The 18,313-nt window shown below is 39.4% G+C and overlaps 1 protein-coding gene across 1 annotated transcript in view; it reads left to right on the top strand.

The window, feature by feature from the left end:
• The window catches only part of LOC144525577 (contactin-associated protein-like 5), a 107,214-nt gene that overhangs the window by 31,946 nt on the left and 56,955 nt on the right, over positions 1–18,313 (top strand). Inside the window, exons 4-8 of the mRNA XM_078262537.1 lie at positions 2,621–2,768; positions 7,082–7,285; positions 7,975–8,159; positions 11,451–11,594; positions 17,512–17,779. Coding sequence (XP_078118663.1) covers positions 2,621–2,768; positions 7,082–7,285; positions 7,975–8,159; positions 11,451–11,594; positions 17,512–17,779 — 949 coding nt within the window. The remainder of the gene's footprint in view (positions 1–2,620; positions 2,769–7,081; positions 7,286–7,974; positions 8,160–11,450; positions 11,595–17,511; positions 17,780–18,313) is intronic.

Genomic DNA, 18,313 nt, shown 5'->3' on the forward strand with positions numbered 1-18,313 from the left:
ACTCAATAGGTGTAGTAGGCATACAGTATATTCAACTGAGAATATATCCTCTTCACATATACAGTATATATATATATCACGGGGCTTCTTGCTGACTAACTGGCAGTCAGGGATTGGTGTAGCATATTCACTCGTGGCAAGGTCACAGACTCGTAGCTTTCTCCTCACTATGTGTTCCCTTAGGCAGTTTGACTGGCCAATGACCTTTCGGAGCATACTGTAGCATCTTCAACGGCGGCAGCAGCATTCTGCTGGCGGCCCCCTAGTGAATTGATTAAAATAAACGTATGCGCCTGTGCTGTATGCAACAGAAAGGAAAACTGACACAAGGGAGCTCATCACTGGAGAGGAAGAGTAAAGAGTCTTAATTAATGGGGAGGGATACTGTTCCGCAGTGACAGAAGCATGAATAGAAATAATGAAGTCACAGTGGGGTTAGGGCTGTTTATGTGGATAAGGACCGACCTCGGTCCTCTGGACCTTTGGAAAATCTTCTGCACCCTCTGGGCTGTATATGAGACGATACTTCATCTCCCAGCTGTAACACACAGGATGTTCTGTTGCACGTTTTTTTCCAGAGAGGAAACAAAAACAAACGTCATAGCTCCGGACAGCCTCAGTGGTGTTCCTGTAGTGGTATTGGTCTTGAATACTAATGACTCATGCTGACGTGCCTGAGTGTTGTTAGCTAATGAATAGCGAGAATGCTTGCAGTGCAGCCCTAATCAGAGTTTGTTTGGTTCATTACATTTTCCAGACATTCAGCTGGGAGTCGAGCGGAAAGACGTGGTAATGATTGTAACAAAAATGAGAAGAAGCAGAGTTTCACAAGCTGTATACCGAACATATACCATACACATAACATCCACCTGGATTTAGCAATGTACAAACATTTTTCTGCCAAAGCTACAACAGTTTTGGTTATTTCACCTTAGAGATTTTTGTTTTTCGGTTCTTGTCATTGGCTCTATTGGGGGAAAAAAAGGGGGTGTCGTGTTTCCAATCAGAGTTATAGCAGTATTTGAAGACACTTGGTAGCTTGTGTACTTATGTAGCCAGCACTGCTAGTCCTATCCCATTAAACCATAGAGCCGTAATAAAGATTTGCCAAGTCTTTTTGAATGTTTTTGACTAATAAATAATTACGAAGGGTGTTTTTATTCCGAACATTTTTTTCTTCTTTTTTTTTCCGATTGTTATTATTAATATTTTATATGAATATACTCTAAAGAAATGTTTAACATTTAAAGTCACATTTTTAGAGGCTTTAGGTTACATGTGCAATGTGGTACAATCAAACAGCCTTCTACCGCAGCGTGTCTCACACAAAGGATGAGAATAACAAGGTTGTGGTTGGAGCCCTGCATGACAAGCCTAGCAGCATGCTTTCATCAGCCGGATTCCCAATAACACACTGGCGGCTTTGATTTCTTTTTTTTTTTGTTGAAAGCTTTTGAAAAATCCAAGTGTCGTGAATATGTATGTTTTGGTTTTTTTTTCAAGGCCAATGTGTTCCTCACATTTTGTTCGCCTTAAAAGCTGTTGGCAGTGCTAAAGTAATACATTTGCTTTGACCGTACGTATAAGCCCCAGCGCCATTTGTTAATCCTTCCTGTGCCGACATGAATTATCGTGCATGTGTAAAAAAGCCTGGCTCGTACATGTGCTAAGATTCAGCTATGACGCTGCGCTCGGTAAAAGGCTCAAAATGGGAAAGCGGTGACATAAATCCCAATAACAGCCTTAACAGTTGCACTGTTGCCTTGATTATCTACCAAGAAGCAGCATCCTGGTGCATTTAATGATGCTTCTCTTTGCAGCATTCTAAAAGCATCGGACGGTCATTTGTGCTGCTGGTAATTGTGTCTCTGCTGTTGCGGAGAGTCAAATTATTGGCCTTGTCTGACTGTGTTTTGTCCACAAACGCCTGTAGCTCCACTGCCAATGATGTATATTTTTGGTTCTTTGTAGTAGGAGTACTTATTGATCTGATATGTCACCTGCCTAGAATCGGTTATGAAGAAGCTGGTAATCAGTCATTTGAGAGGAGAGGTTGTTTGTCTCTGTTTCTGCCTCCATCTCTCACTCTCTCTGTTTCTCTGTTTATGTCCCCTGGCTTTGTCTGGTGCAGAGGGAAAGTAGAGGAAGGGTAGAATAGAAAAAGAAGAATGATATCTTACAATTGTACTCACAGGTTTTTGTATTTAGCTCTGCGGGGAGAAAAAACAACATGAGAGCCCTTAAGCCCCCAGCTGCCTCGGTGGTGATTTTTTCCTCCTTCTCACATGGATCTGTTTGGAACGGATATTCTCATATGTCTACACCACACGACCATTCTTATCACTTTACATCAAATAGTATGTTCAAGGATAGGAAGAAGACCTTGCCCTTGGCTTTGCCTTGTCAGCACTTAGTTGTTGTCTGTGCTATTCAAGGGTTTAGATTTTTTTTTTATTGTGCTTATATTTCATGTATTCAGCTAAAAAAACCAAAAAAAAAACCACGTGTGCGTATATACTCCCTGATGAAAATATTACTATTCGGATCTGAGGTCATTTTCCTGTTTTTCAGTGGAGCCTTTGGTCATAACCACAGTTTTTGTCCCTCTGTGATCCTGCAGAGATTTGTCGGGAATGTGAATTCGGAGGCCGTTGTCCAGAACAAGCTGTCCCACGCAGTCAGAACGCGTTTCCTGCGTTTGGTGCCTCTCGACTGGAACCCCAGTGGCTGGTTGGGCCTCAGACTGGAGGCGTACGGCTGCTCCTACAGTGAGTAACACACCTCTTGCAGTTAATAACACACTCTGAAAGCACTCAAGTCTGCACATCAACCCTCTGTGGTTTACACCACCTAGAATGATTTGTTCATTTATACATCTGGCTCTGCAGCTACACTCTTGATGGAGAGTAATGAGGACTATTTTCTCTTCACTTGGTTTTAACACACCGTTTCATACTCCAGACAGCAGTGAAATATCTAATCAAAACAGCCAGGGTGTGAAACATACATGCACAGGGATTTCTCCACGTTCAACACATCCAGAATAAGACTTTGAAAGCAGCTTAAATTGTTGGAACATCGGGTGATACTGGGGCCCTGTCACGGTATGAGAGACCAAAAGGAGGACCCAAAAAGCACGAGACCAGTCAGGTCTGGCAGGTTGGCAGAACAAAAGGCGAGCTTTAATAAACATAAAGCTGAATCCAAAAAACAGACAGGCAACAAAAGAAAATCCAGACAGACACTAAAAAGGAAAAAACACTAAAAGAAACTATACAGTAGGAAGATTCACAGAGAGCCAGGAACAAACGCAGACAATCAGACACAAGAGAACCCCAAGACTAGGGCAATATATCGATATTATATTGACATCAATATATGAGGCTAGATATAGTCTTCAATTTTGGATATCGTAATATTGTGATGCAACACAGGTGTCTTTTCCTGGCTTTAAAGGCTGCATTACGATAAAGAGATGTCATTTTCTGAACTTACAAGACTTACTAGCTGTTTTATTATTTGCCTTTACGCACTTAGTCATTATCGCATATTACTGATGATTGTTCATCTAAACTCTGTGTTTATATTTTGTGAAAGCACCAATAGTCAACCCTACAATATCGCCGCAATATCAACATCGATGTATTTGTTCAAAAATATCGTCATACCTAATTTTGTATCCTATTGCCCAGGTCTACCCAAGACTAATATACACAAGGGTAGGAGGGTGGTAGGGAGGGACAGATGACATGGAGCTGATGAGGAACAGGTGCATATTGTATTACTGATCTGTATAACTACCTAGACCACTATTTGCGCTAACTGTATATTGACTCTTTACTACATTCAGCATTTATATAGACTGTCTTTTCATGTTTACTGTGTTATTACTGACCTACATCACTAACTAGACCACAATTTGCACTAACTGTATTTTGACTCTGCACTACATTTCAGCATTTATATAGACTGTCTATTCATGTATATTGTGTTATTACCATATCACTTTCGCATATCCATCGACTTACTTACACCTCACCTCCTGCGGAGGCTCTACGTAGAGCTTTCGCCGTAGCCTACGTAAGTGGACTGAAGTGTATACTTGTGCGTTGGTGTCTGCGTCGATCTCTTGATAAGAGAATAGCAGGGCCGGCATGTGTGTGTGTGCGTGGGGAGTGGGTGTACAGCGAGTGAGAGAGTGACGGTGATTAGCTTAGGAGTGAATACCGACTCTAGAGGCATAGTGGGGAGAAACAAAGTGTCTCCCTTGTGCTTTCTGATAAAACTACGGTCGGAGATCTGTAGCAGGAAAAGTTAACCCTCTCCTTGATTTAATGTTGTTTATGGAGAAGGAGAACCAGGAAATGAGTAGGGGAAAATGACACACTACCAAGCCACAGCCAAGCAGACCAATCACAGTTGTTGCAGTCTGCGTCGCCATCACGTGTAGTTATCATTTTTGAGAGATGCACGTAACACGGCCTAGGGTCCAGCGTAAGGTCCGGCGTAAGGACCGGTAAAAATGACAAAAGGAGTAGAAAAGGCCAACAAACACTTTGAGTAGTGAAGCACACACCAGATGTGCCTTCCAGACAGAAGAAGTAATAAAAGTACGGTGTCTGGGATGTGCCATTCCTGACACCGGAGCATCAGCCTGTGAGCAAGACACAGCTGGTCAAAGTGCATCGCATGCCGCCAGCGCGTGTTGCCCTTAATGCCGGGCTTCATGACTATATAAAAGTAATTATCCTTAAGATAACAAATTCTCAAAAGAACATAATTCAAATATTGTCTTCAGAAGATTTAATTATAAAGGATTACATTCAAATACATCTATACTTACGTGATTGTAATGCGATGTAAAAACAAACTGAACCTATACAGTTCATGATAAAAAGACACTATTATAGCCTAAGAAATCCTCCATAAAATACATGTAATGGGGATTCACTGGCACACCTCTCTCACACATTGTGAAGCAGCACTAACTAGATGAGCTAGTGAATTAATGCACTGTGAAACACTCTGAATATCTCACAGTGATCAGTTTTATGATGCCCCACCATCACACACTAGCGAAGTGTGTTAATGTTGGATAAAACCGATGCTGCCTGCCTTGTGTACTCCTTGTTCCTCCATTGGTCAGTATATTTGTGTATGCTTTTACTATTGAAAATGCCAAGTTGGTTACAATGTAGCTGATGAACGAGTTAACCTACAGAAACTACTGAATCTGCCCTGAAAGACTGAGAAAGGTTACATTGTCATGCAGCTCGTTCTGCTGCAGGATTGTCTCTCTGAAGCAGGATTATATAGAGGTGACACTGAATGCCGCTGATCTCCAGTCTATTTGTCAGGATTCTCCTGAAATCATTAATTGTACAAGAACGGTGAAAGTGGAAGAGAGGGAGTGTAATGGAGATTGAGATTCTCTCCATTTTGACAGGCAGGTAGGTTTGGGTACAGTACTCTTTTTCCTTCCTCACTCAGATTGCTGTTGTATAACAGCGATTATCAGAGCCGCGCGACTGTGTCAAGACTGCTAAACCTGTGCAGTTATTTGGTTTTTGACTCGGCTGTGGAAAGACCGTGCAGACTGTTACTTAAACGTTGTAGCTGAATCAGTGACTTCTTTTAAATAACTTCTTGAAACACATTTTTATAGACTTCCTTATATGTGATGCTGTCTTTTTATCCTGCGGTCTTTTCTCTGTCCATCGCCACTTACTGACTGCCCTCCTATGACTTGCTATTTCTTCTTCTTCGATCTACTTCCTTCCTTCCTGTCCTTTAGAGCTGCCCCATCTTTTGTTGTGTATGTATAGTTAAGTGTACTGATGTGCTGTGTATATTTATGTTTTGTTTATGCTTTTGTTTCTTCTGTTAAAGCACTTTGTGAGCTGTTGTTGTTTAAAGGTGCTATACAAATAAAAATAAAGTTATTATTATATTTTTAATTGTTTTGTTGTTTTGACGCTGGTACTGCTGAATGGATTATTGTATGTATTATTGCAGCCAGTAGTTATGTTATGCCTTAAATAAAATGGCATTTCACTAGGGGTGGGCATTGGCGGATCGATCCCCAAAGAATTGATACTAAATCTTGTTTTGACTATCGATATCAGTGTCAGTAGGATCAATACCAAAATAATGAATCCATCTCATGTTAGATTACTTAATGCAAGTCCTCTTTGCCTCCTTAGTGACACAATAAATATTTGTTATTTACCATTAGAAATTGCCTTGTGTTTTTAACATCCATGTGATTAAGTAACTAACAGTTAATAGTCAAATGAAATTGCTGTGTTTGGCAAATCATTTGAAAAATGAAGTAGCCTATTAATGATGCATTCAGCTCATAAATCGATGCAGACTTACTTATGAGAGCAATTTTCTAGACCCTCAGCAGTGGAAGAAGTATTCAGATCCTTTACTTAAGTAAAACTACTAATACCACATTGTAAAAAAAAAGAATCAGTTCCAAGTTAAAAGTCCTGCATTGAAAATGTTACTTACGTAAAAGTATTTAAGTATCATTAGGAAAACGTACTTAAAGTATTCAAATTAAAAGTACTCAATGCAGAAAAATCTTCACATTTTAGAAACTGGAAACGATCCCAACTGTTCTGTCAATCAACTAAGTGTTTAATAGTCTAATCATTTCAGCTGGACTTGTAGGGCGTTATATTGTTGGGTAGTCTAATTTTTAATACATCATTGTATTTTATAAACTACGTGTGTGTGTGTGTGTGTGTGTGTGTGTGTGTGTGTGTGTGTGTGTGTGTGTGTGTGTGCACAAAAATCTTAATTTGTAAAGTTACTAGTAACTAAAGCTGTCAGATGAATGTAGTGGACTAAAAGGTACAATATTTCTCTCTGAGATCTAGCGTAGCGACTCAAGTAAAGTACAAGTACCTCAAACTTTAGTACAGTACTTGAGTAAATGCACTTAGTTAAATTCCACCTGTAGTAACTTCATTTTTTTTTTTTTTAAATGGTGCAATTTTTACGGACAAATGGAACATGTTTTCCATTTTAAGAGTGCTTTACTGATTCAAGAGTACTTGTGATTCTCTTTTAGAGTCGTATGTGGCAGACTTTGACAGCAGAAGCTCCTTGCTGTATCGGTTCAACCAGAAGTCCATGTCAACGGTGAAGGATGTGATCTCTCTCCGCTTCAAGAGCCATCAGGCCGAGGGTGTTTTACTGCACGGAGAGGGGCAACGAGGAGATTACATCACCCTGGAGCTTCACCGAGGAAGATTGGACCTCTACCTCAACTTAGGTGAAATTTTCTCTCTCTCTCTCTCTCTCTCTCGCTCTCTCTCTCTCTCTCTCTCTCTCTCTCTCTCTCTCTCAAATCAATCTTTTATTTCCACAAGAATTTAGTCTCACCGTCACGATTGAGAGGTACTGCAGCAATGTTAAGGATGTCATTTGTACATCTCACCTCAGTTCCACCCGGTAATGGGAGTTTTGTCACGACATACCAAAGGCCACGGTTATGTCTTCAAATTGCTAAATCATTGCTTATTGCAATTGCTTATTTAAAAGTAAAAAAAGAAAACAAAAGATGTAGAGGTATACATATCTTCAAGTCAGAGTGCTGTTTTCCAAGCAAATGCATTTGATTCACAACAATACGAAGAAAAACATAAGAAAATTGTCACATTGCCAAAGTTTAAACCAGCAAAATGACTTAAACAAAGGTTTGATTAGCATAATGGTAAGTGATTCTTTGTTCTGTTTACAGTATGATTCATAGTTCAATTAATCATTTAAGTAGAACATACCTTCATACCAATTTACCTGTTTCTATTCTAGTATACATCATCTAAGTAAATGGAGAGGACATCATTGTGTGTTTAGGTTTGCTTTTTTATTGCCTTAGTTCTTCACCTGCCAGTCACTGTGGAAGATGTAAATATGTAAGCTTCTCACTGCGTTGCTGCTGTTTTCTCTGTGTTTCTGCAGACGACAGCAGGCTGAGGTTCAGCAGCGGCCGTGTTGCCGTCACCGTGGGCAGTCTGCTGGACGACCAGCAGTGGCACTCGGTTCATATAGAGCGTTTCAACAAGCAGGTTAACCTCACAGTGGACTCCCACACACAGCACTTCCAGACCAAAGGAGAAGGGCACTCGCTGGAGGTGGACTACGAGGTGAGGCCCTGGGATGATTCAATTACATAACTGGAGCTTTGTAAATGTGAATGTCTCTCCTTTATGCGTTCATCCAGCAAGGGGCAGACACCCCTATCATCATTAATAAAATAGATATGAGGCAGTGGAGTACTATAGTAAACAGATTCTAGTCTATATACTGGAAGCCCTTGAGAAGAAGCATGTTTTGAAATGACATCTTTGTTATGGAAAGAGAAGAAGAAAAAAAGAAACAGAAATGTAGCAGAGACGAGTTATTTTTGTTGTCTCAAAGGAATAACAGCCTGCCAAGAGGACTGCCAACATCTACAGACTTTTGCACAGCATTAACATTGTGAGACACATTCACATTGAATGCGGTGAATTATTATTATTATTTATTTTTGAATTCTAGAATATTCTAAACATTCAAACCATAATTAAAAAGATTAGATCACACAGATTATGTGTGTGTGAGAACCCTTCCCTATCACGGAAATAGTGTGTTTGCCATTTTGTAGTGGTGTTTGAATCTTCCGCTGTTAATTTAATTCACTATAAAGTCAACTATAAAATACCCACAATGCACAGCTAATTTGAGTGTACATACAATGTACTCTACATTTAACTCCCGTATACCACAATGCAACACGGCCGTGTTTTCCCGGAGGAGATGAAGAAGCAAAAGCAACTGAAAAGGAAAAATGGAGCGGGCTTCCATTTCTGAACAGTAGAATACATATAAATATATATATATATAATATACAACCTTTTACTATCCTCCTGAGTGCTCGGTTTGTTTCATGGACGTATTAGAAGTATTTTTGTTTCGGTTTGTTTACATGATGCAGGGCGCGCTCGCCTCTGTCACACAAATAACCGCCACATCTTCTGACGCAAGTCACGCAACAATGTGTTTTCAGAGAGTCCGACATCTTGTTTGGTCTATATCGTTCACTATTTAAGAAACACTATATTGGGACTAGTGAGTGAGTGAATGAGGGAACGGTTTCGAACAAAGCTAATGTCTTTCTGTCATTTTAGAAACACATTTATTGATTGGTCACTAAACCCACACAGTATAATTCATGTAGCCAACAAGTGCATATTTACCGATCTTTTACAGGTTTCTCCTTTTTAAAAATAAATCAGACTGAGACATTGTTTTCAACCAACTGCAGGGAGCTACGGTTAATTAGCTAGCTAGAGACGATAAAATTATAAAACGACAGTTGTCATTTCAGCCGCCAAAATTGACAGTTGGCGGCTAGGCCTCTTTCTGAAATCAATAAAATACTTTGGAATTCCAGTGGTAAATCTGCGGCTGTTGTTGTCAACTGCATATGTGTCGTGTGAGAATGAAAAGCTTGCACAGCAACAGTAATAGGCGGGCGAGGCTTAACTAAGGGTCATTTCCGCGGCACCGTGGCTTGTAGGCACTGCTGAGTAATGGGTTCGATCCCCGGTCCGGGCAGGGTGCGGCAAGGCTAAATATGAATTAATAATGCATGGTTCCGCTGCTCTGCTAGCAAAGCATGGACAAGGACTGACGATTAATCAGGAGGGGGATGTTTTTATCTACAAAAGGGGGGCCCGGCAGAATGGGTTTGGGAACCACTGGGTTAAATGCAGAGGACACATTTTGTTTCAATATATACAAGTGCTGAGAAATGACAATGATTGAACCATTAACCTTTCCTTTAAAATATCACCTTCAGAGATGCAATTTGGATTTGCACAATTGCTGCCAGTGTTGAAATACAACATGCCTACTTATTACACCATAGAAATCCACAATGGGCATTCATCTGCTGCTACAACAGCCTTCATTCTTCTGGGATGGCTTTCAAAAAGATTTTGGAACCTGGCTGCAGGGATTTGCTTCCATTCAGCCACACGAGCATTAGTGAGGTCCAACTCTGATGTTTGGTGATAAGGTCTGGCTCGCAGTCAGAGTTCCCATTCATCCCAAAGCTGTTTGATGGGCTCTGTGCAGGCCAGCCAAGTTCTTCCACACCAAAATCGGGGGGAAAAAAAACACTTTTCTTTAAGGACCACTCTTTGTGCATAGGGGCATTGTCATCTTGAATAAGGAAATTATTTCCCTTTGTTGGAACTAAAGGACATACGCCAAACCATGAACAACAGCTCCAGACCAGAATTCTGTATGCACATAGTGGCTCTACAGTGTATGTTTGGATCCAGTGAGTGGGTCATGTTTTCTCACTTTCTGGATCACTGACTAAGCAGTTCATGCAGCAACTTGTGAGAATATGTCTGTGAATGTATTTTGAGACTGTGATGGTTTAGCATACAGTAAATACAGAGCAGAATGTGAATGTCATTTTTTTAATATATTTTTTTCTTTAAAGAAAATTACACACATGAATATACATTTTTGTACTTGTTATATTGGATCATATTTTATTTTTGATCATATATATCACTTTTTTTTTCTTTCTTACTTTTAGTGACGTCTGAGGCTGCCTGGCTTCTGTCAAGCCATCACCACCATCTGTCTTTTTATTCACTATACTGCTTTTAAAGTGCTCATATTATGCTCATTTTCAGGTTCTCGTATTTAGAGGTTGTACCAGAATAGGTTTGCATGGTTCAATTTTCAAAAAACGCCATATTCATGTGGTACTACACATTGTTGCAGCTCCTCCTTTCACCCTGTGTGTTGAACTCTCTGTTTTAGCTACAGAGTGAGACATCTCACTTCTGTTCCATCTTTGTTGGGAGTCGCACATGCTCAGTAGCTAGGTAAGGACTACTAGCCGGTCAGAAGCAGAGTATGAGGGAGTGCCATGCTAGCAGCTAGGCGAGCATTATAACTTGTGTTACAAAGTGACCACGTTTGTCTCTGAAGTAAAGGCTGGACTACAATAGAGCTGTTTGGAGCAGTTTGTGAACAATGTTTTCTGTTGGAGATGGTAAGTCCCTTTGGGGTGGACTTTGGGCTTTTTCACTTTGTAAACCTATTACATGCACAATAAAAGTTATATAACACAATAAAGGAAAGGGGAAAAAACAAAAAGCATAATATGAGCACTTACTTACTGATTTAATTCACTCTTCTGACTTCCTTATTTTTTTACGTTGGTTTTACCGTGCAAGTTGTATTGTGATGCTGTGTTTGTTATGTACTTTTTATTTATGTAGCCTGTTGTTGTTTATCTATGTATCGAGGCATACTGTACTTCACCCCATCTGCCCTGGTTTTAAATGTGCTATATAAATAAAGATGAGTTGACTTGACTTGCATTTGGTGCTAAGAGGTCTACCTTGTCTGTTTTCCCTTCTTCAAAGCTGAGTTTTGGAGGCATCCCACTGCCTGGCAAACCTGGCACCTTTTTGAGGAAGAACTTCCACGGCTGCATGGAGAACCTCTACTACAACGGGATCAATATCATAGACCTGGCCAAGAGACGTAAGCCGCAGATACACAGCGTGGTGAGTTGCGAGAAGTTTCAGAGTTCAGTGTTGTACAAGTTAAATTTAGTAATTAAACTAAATACCTTTACTCGAGTACTATACTTAAGTACAAATTTGAGGTACTTGTACTTTACTTGAGTCTTTTCTTTTCATGCCACTTTCTACTTCTACTCCGCTACATTTCAGAGAGAAATATTGTACTTTTTACTCCACTACATTAATGTGACAGCTTTAGCTACTAGGTCATTTACAAATTAAGATTTTTCCACACAAAATACTTGTAGTTTATAAAGTATGATGTTTTATTATGAATTGAACTACCCAACAATATAACGCCCTACAAGTCCAGCTGAGATGTTTAGACTATTAAACACTTAGTTGATTGACAGAACTGTTTGGATCGTTTCCAGTTTCAAAAATGTGAGGATTTTTCTGCATCGAGTACTTTTACTTTTAATACTTTAAGTACATTTTCCTGGTGATACTTACATACTTTTACTTAAGTAACATTTTCAATGCAGGACTTTTACTTGTAACACAGTCATTTTACAGTGTGATATTAGTACTTTTACTTCAGTATTTTTTAAAAGATATGAATATTTCTTCCACCACTGCTATTAGTTGATGCCATGGCAATCAGCAAATCTTCCTGGGGTCCAACCCTAAAATACCATACATAACACATTACATGATGAACATAAAAGCCAGTCAACACTGTACATACAACTAGGTACTGTAGAATACTTATTACAAAACCAAAGATAAAGTTGGAAAAGAATGAGAATTATATATACTATATATAGATGATGTGAATGAATATTGTACAACTCATTTGAAGCGAAACACTAATATTAAAAATGTATGCAATATAAAACATACATGTAGTGTAAAATGTGTCAGATTTTCCTTTTGAAGATGAGTCCTGAAGAGCTTGAGATGGATGAATAGAGCCGGGCTGATACTGGATTTTGATGCAAATACTGATATCAATATTTGAGTTTTTCAAAATCTGTTAAAAATAAATCAGCCAACATTTTTTAAACACAAAGCATTTTAAAATTTGATTCAACCCAAGACAATTAACAGGTATTTGGTCATTACAGCTGTCAGATAAATGTAGCAGAGGAAAATACACAATTTGTAATAGTTTCTAAATTACCTCAAACACATCTTTTGCATTTCTATACGTTTTTTATTTATTTATTAGCGACATATACGACATAACGGTGGAACAAGCTGACATCAGGACAGCTGAAAGTCTACACATCTTCCGCCGCAGGCTAAAAGCACATCTCTTCCGACTGCACCTTGGCTATAAAGATGATGGTTATATAAAAACAAATTGCACTTACATGTGGCACTTTGTAGTTTGGCTTATTTCAAGCTACTGTACTTCTTCTATGTGATTCTTGATGTTCTGAGTTTGTATGGTTGAATGCACTTATTGGAAGTCGCTTTGGAAAGAAGCGTCAGCTAAATGAAATGTAATGTAATGTTACGTAACGTAATGGAATACACCGATATATCTTTGATAAACTAATATCGGCCGATATATCAACCTATTGGCTCTACTGCTGACAAGGACGAATACTCTTTGTACCTTGTCAGGAAAAATGTGCAGCTTCCCATGTAGATCTAGGTTGAGTTTGTCCTGGAGCTTGGTATAGTCATTCCAAAAACACAATTACTGCATTAAAAATGCTGAGAGATGTGAGGAACCACTTTTCCATTTAAAAGGCATCTTACAGAGCAGAGAGTCTCTACTAGGAATGGAAACTGATTCAATCGTCAGAGAGAAAAAGAAGCCGAAAGCCCACATTTGTGGGCATATATACTGTGTGTGTATATATATATATATATGTTGCATATTCAATGTAATTCTGTGGTTTAGCAGTAAAATGAATAAAGCAGCAGCACAGCACAGAGTCCCTGCAAAGAGTGATGACCATGAGATGAAGCTATGGCACAGCTGTCTGACAAAAATAAATGTGGGTTATATAAATGTTCATATAAGTCTCCTGTATGACAGGAGGTCATCTCTCTTCGGGCAATGATTTATATATATTGTCAGTGTATATATATATGATATAATAAAGTTATTTAGAATTACATTTTAAAAACAAAAAGTATAACTATCCAACGGCAGCCTGCGAGCTGGGGGTTGTCTGTAAATGCCCTTTAGATTTTTGCAGAAAATGTTCAACTAAAAAACAAACAAAGATTTTTTATTGCATTTTGCGTTTCTTTTTCTATTCCAACATGTTTTTGTTAAACACAACCTAATTATATAAACGCTGGCCCAAACTTAAAAAAAATAAATAAATAAGATACATTGCTTCGAGAATAGCACACAAAGATTATAACAAGTATACCATGCTAGCCGCTCTTTAAGCCGCTTGAGCTAAATGCTAACGTGATCACAGCGATAACGCTAACATGCTGATGTTTAGCAGGTATGATGTTTATCATGTTTATCATATGCTAGCATTTGCTAATTTGCATTACATTAAAAGTACACCTGAGGCGTATGGGAGGGTCATTCATTTTGCAGGTATTTTGCCAATGACTAAAGTATTGGACAACTTAAATTTTTTGGAGCTGATGATGACGCTAGAGGAGAAGCCAGGATCAGCAAAGTTATTACAATTCATCCAGGGCGGACATGAATGCGTGTACCAAAGCTCCTGGTAATCCATCCAATAGTTGTTGAGATATTTTACTCAAAACCACAAATGTAAACCTCATGGTGGCGCTAGAGGAAAAGTCAGAGGATCACAAAAGTCTATAGGAAACATCATTGGGGACCATAAATGTCTGTACAAAATATCATGGCAATCCATCCAATAGTTATTAAGATATTTCTGTCTGAACTAAAATGGAGGATAGACTTTTTCTCCTTGCTGTTGTTCTTTGCTCGGCTGATTTGTGATGATATTTGATTAGTCCGATAAGGCTTTCTGGTCCGAAAACTGGAAGGAGAGAATAACGGTAAAAAACAATCATGACGTCCATTGTTATCCTCACTTGTATATCATTAAGTCCAAGTGTGTGAATGGATCAATTTAAAGAGTCAACCCTCCACACAATCAGACAGGTCAGCCAAAGATCCACACGCCACATCTCATCTGAGACACCCTCTGCCTCTAAAGTCTGATTGCTGTGTTAAAAGGCCTTTACTGACAACAGAAGCAGTGAAGCTGCCATGATGGCAGCTGTAATGGAATTTCAATGGGACTATTTCCCTGAGGTTGATGGGAGGGAATCACATTGAGAGTCAAAGAGCTGTGATTGCTGTGTGCTGGCCTGCAGGCACTGGGACTAATGGGACTCTGACCTTAACAGCCAGGACCAGTCTGTGTTTAGATGTACCAAACACAACTTCTGCACTGCACAGAATTAAACTAAAATGTACATTTAAATGGTCTAATCTGGGATGTTCTGCCATGTTGGTTTGGAACAAATAAAAGTCATGGATTCATCTTTGGATCTATCCTTATCCACATACTGCTTGTTTTGGAGTTTAGACAACCTCTGAACCACATAGACTATCACAGGTAAAAAGGAATCTTTATGAATTTCTTTAATTTACAAATGATAAGGAAAATAAAAGAAAGTTTTGAGGGGGTTGTTTGGATCTTTTGAAGTGTGGTTGTATGAGGTACTTCTCCATAGTCAGTGTGTTAGCTACAGTAGATGGCAGTCGGCATGCCCCCAGTTTGGAGAAGCAGGCAGGAGTACGGAAGCTAAGCAATGTACTGGTATGGATGGTGTAGCAGCTAAGCATATTTTAGCCACCTGAAAAAATCTGTTTCAAATCAGTCAATCAGTTTAAGTGTACGCTATATTAGGAATATTTGTAGTGCTTTACCTTGCTAGACAGTGCTTTCCATTGGGGAATTGAAGCCGTTCTCTATGCTCTCTTCAAAGCCACCAGACTCCTTTGACAAAAACGGTAATTTTACCTCGCAGAACACGGGATTTGTTGGTCTACCACTGCCTCAATCAGGTAAATTTGTATGTATTATTGTGTGGCTTTGGTGTTTTAAAGGCTTTGTTTGGATTCACCAAAGTCACATAATAATCCAAACAATTTGCGAGGTAAAATTACTGTTTTTGTTAGGGCTGTCAGCATTACCGCATTAATCGCGATGCGATTAAGGGGCGAGCATAATGCGTTAATTTTTTCTAATCGTATTAATCGCATGCCGCTATTTATTAATTTATTTTCACTTCACTCGGCTTTGCGTCGTGCCTAACAGGCTACTATTTTGCCGTACTTCCTCGTAACACATCCTGCTGCTGCAGGAATAGCAACGCAGATTTCGGCTCCTCATTTCGGCGCCGCTGAAATGCCTGCGCTTCTCTCTGATGCTCTGAAACAGACGTTACAGGCAACAGAAACACCGCTGCACATGACGCTAGTTAACACAATACTCAACAGCAGCTAACGTTAGCCTACCGCTAGCTAGTAGCTGGATTAAACACGGTTAAAATGCTGACAGCTAACGCTAAACGGTGTAAAGTTTGACTGTGTTTTACTGTAGAGGATTCAACACCGGGATGTCGCAGTCTGCAGCTGCCGTTGTCGGAAAAACACAGACGTGTGCGTTCAATGAAACTGGTAATTTACAGCCTCGTGGTGCATTCAAAGTTGTTGTTAAATGCCGGTTTCCCATCTGGTGGTTGTTTTTGTCATTCAACAGCTATTTACTATTGAAATAAGTTATTGTTAAAGTGATTACATTATTATTAAACATTTAATTTTTACGATATGGCCTTAGCAATAAACAATCTTTGATGTCGCCAACTGTTTAGTACCCTTCTTTTTCTTAAAAAGTATCGGTTCAGGCACCGTTAAGGCACCGGTACCGTTTAAAAGTACCGCTCTAGCGCCGGTATCCAAACCAAACAATACCCAACCCTAATATTGACTCTAGATTCAAATGTGTGACTAGATTAAATATATAATAAACAAATACAAATCTTAAAATCAAGTTCATAAAGTCACTTTCTTTGCATTCATTTGATTCCCAATCAAGAGACATTGGTAAGAATTGCTTTCCATTGTTAATATGTACTTAAACTTAACTGTTCTGAAATGCAAAATAATATAATTTTAATCATGTGATAAAACATGCGATTAATCGCGATTAACTATAGAAATTCAACGATTAATCGCGATTAAGAAAATTTAATCGTTTGACAGCCCTAGTTTTTGTCAAAGGAGTCTGGTGGCTTTGAAGAGAACATAGATAACAGCGTCAATTCCCCGTCAGAAAGGGCTGTGTGAAAGCAAGGTAAATCTGTTAAAATATTTTAAATATAGCGTAGGTCTACACTTAAACTGATATGAATTATTTACAACAATTCTCATATCTGGACGGGAAATATGGAGCTACAGCCGGCAGCTGATTATCTTAGCTAAGCACAAATACTGGAAATGGAGAAACAGCTGCCTGGTTCTGTTCAACAGGCTAGCTGTTTCCAGTATTTGTATAGCTGTATTTGTGCTTAATGGACAGAAATGAGAGCGGCATCGATCTTCTCATTCAACTCTGCAAGAAACAAGTATTTTTTCCCAAAAAAACAAACAATTCCTTTTAAGAATTAAACATGTTTTAACACACACTGCAAAATGCGGCATACCTTTTGTATCATTGTTATGAATTTATATTCTCATTTAATTATCAGGCTACAAATTGCTGCTGATGATACATTGATATTTCAATTTAACTGGTTGAAGGTTATATGTAATTATTTTGGTTGGGGTTTTTGCTCATGATTCATTAACCATCTGTTCCCTTTTTGTGTGTCCCTATAAGCATGACATTTATTTCCAGACATGTCACAATGAACTTCCCGTGAGACCAACTTGCCCTAACATGTAGCTGAAGATGCGTGTAAATCTGTGTCTATGGGTTTTGTCGTCCTCCAGGGCAATGTGACCTTCTCGTGTTCGCAGCCCCAGCTGGTGTCCTGCACCTTTCTGAGCTCCAGCAGCAGCTTCCTGTCGCTTCCGTCAGCAGCGTCTGCCACGGGGGGTTTCTCTGTTCACTTCCAGTTCAGGACATGGAACCCGGATGGGCTGCTGCTCGCTGTGCAGCTGAACCCTGAGCCCCACAGGCTGGAGCTGCAGATCAGCAACAGCCGGCTGCAGCTGATCCTCCACAGCTCAGGACGACCCAAAGCAGAGGTCTCTGCTGGTGAGTCACACATACAGAAAACAAAAACACATGAAAACATGTATCGAATAACCGTGTTCGTGAGGACTGTCCCTGTTTCTCACAGACCAAAGTCTAACTTTTTTACTTTATACAGTGGGCAAACTGAAAACATTTTAATTTTCTCATGCATTTATTAAGTTACTGTGTGTGTGTGTGTGTGTGTGTGTGTGTGTGTGTGTGTGTGTTAGGGCTGCACATTATGAGGAAAATATGCACAATGCGATTACGTTATTACTTTACTACTGTCTTTCACGATATGTCGCAGCCTTTCGCGTGTGTATATTGCGCCAGTTGATATTGCAATGGCAATTAACAAAAACTATATATTGTGCGCCCATTGTGTGTCGGTGTGTGTGTGTGTGTGTGGTGTATGATTAAGTGGATTTGATAATCTCCACAGATCAGTTCCCATTTAAGCCACACAAGCAATTCACATACAGTACTATACTGTAAGCATGAAACAGAAAGCAGTGTACATCTTCAAAATTCGTACTGCAGTGGATGGAAATAGTA

This window comes from Sander vitreus, chromosome 11 (genome assembly GCF_031162955.1).
Source record: "Sander vitreus isolate 19-12246 chromosome 11, sanVit1, whole genome shotgun sequence".
NCBI classification, from domain to species: domain Eukaryota; kingdom Metazoa; phylum Chordata; class Actinopteri; order Perciformes; family Percidae; genus Sander; species Sander vitreus.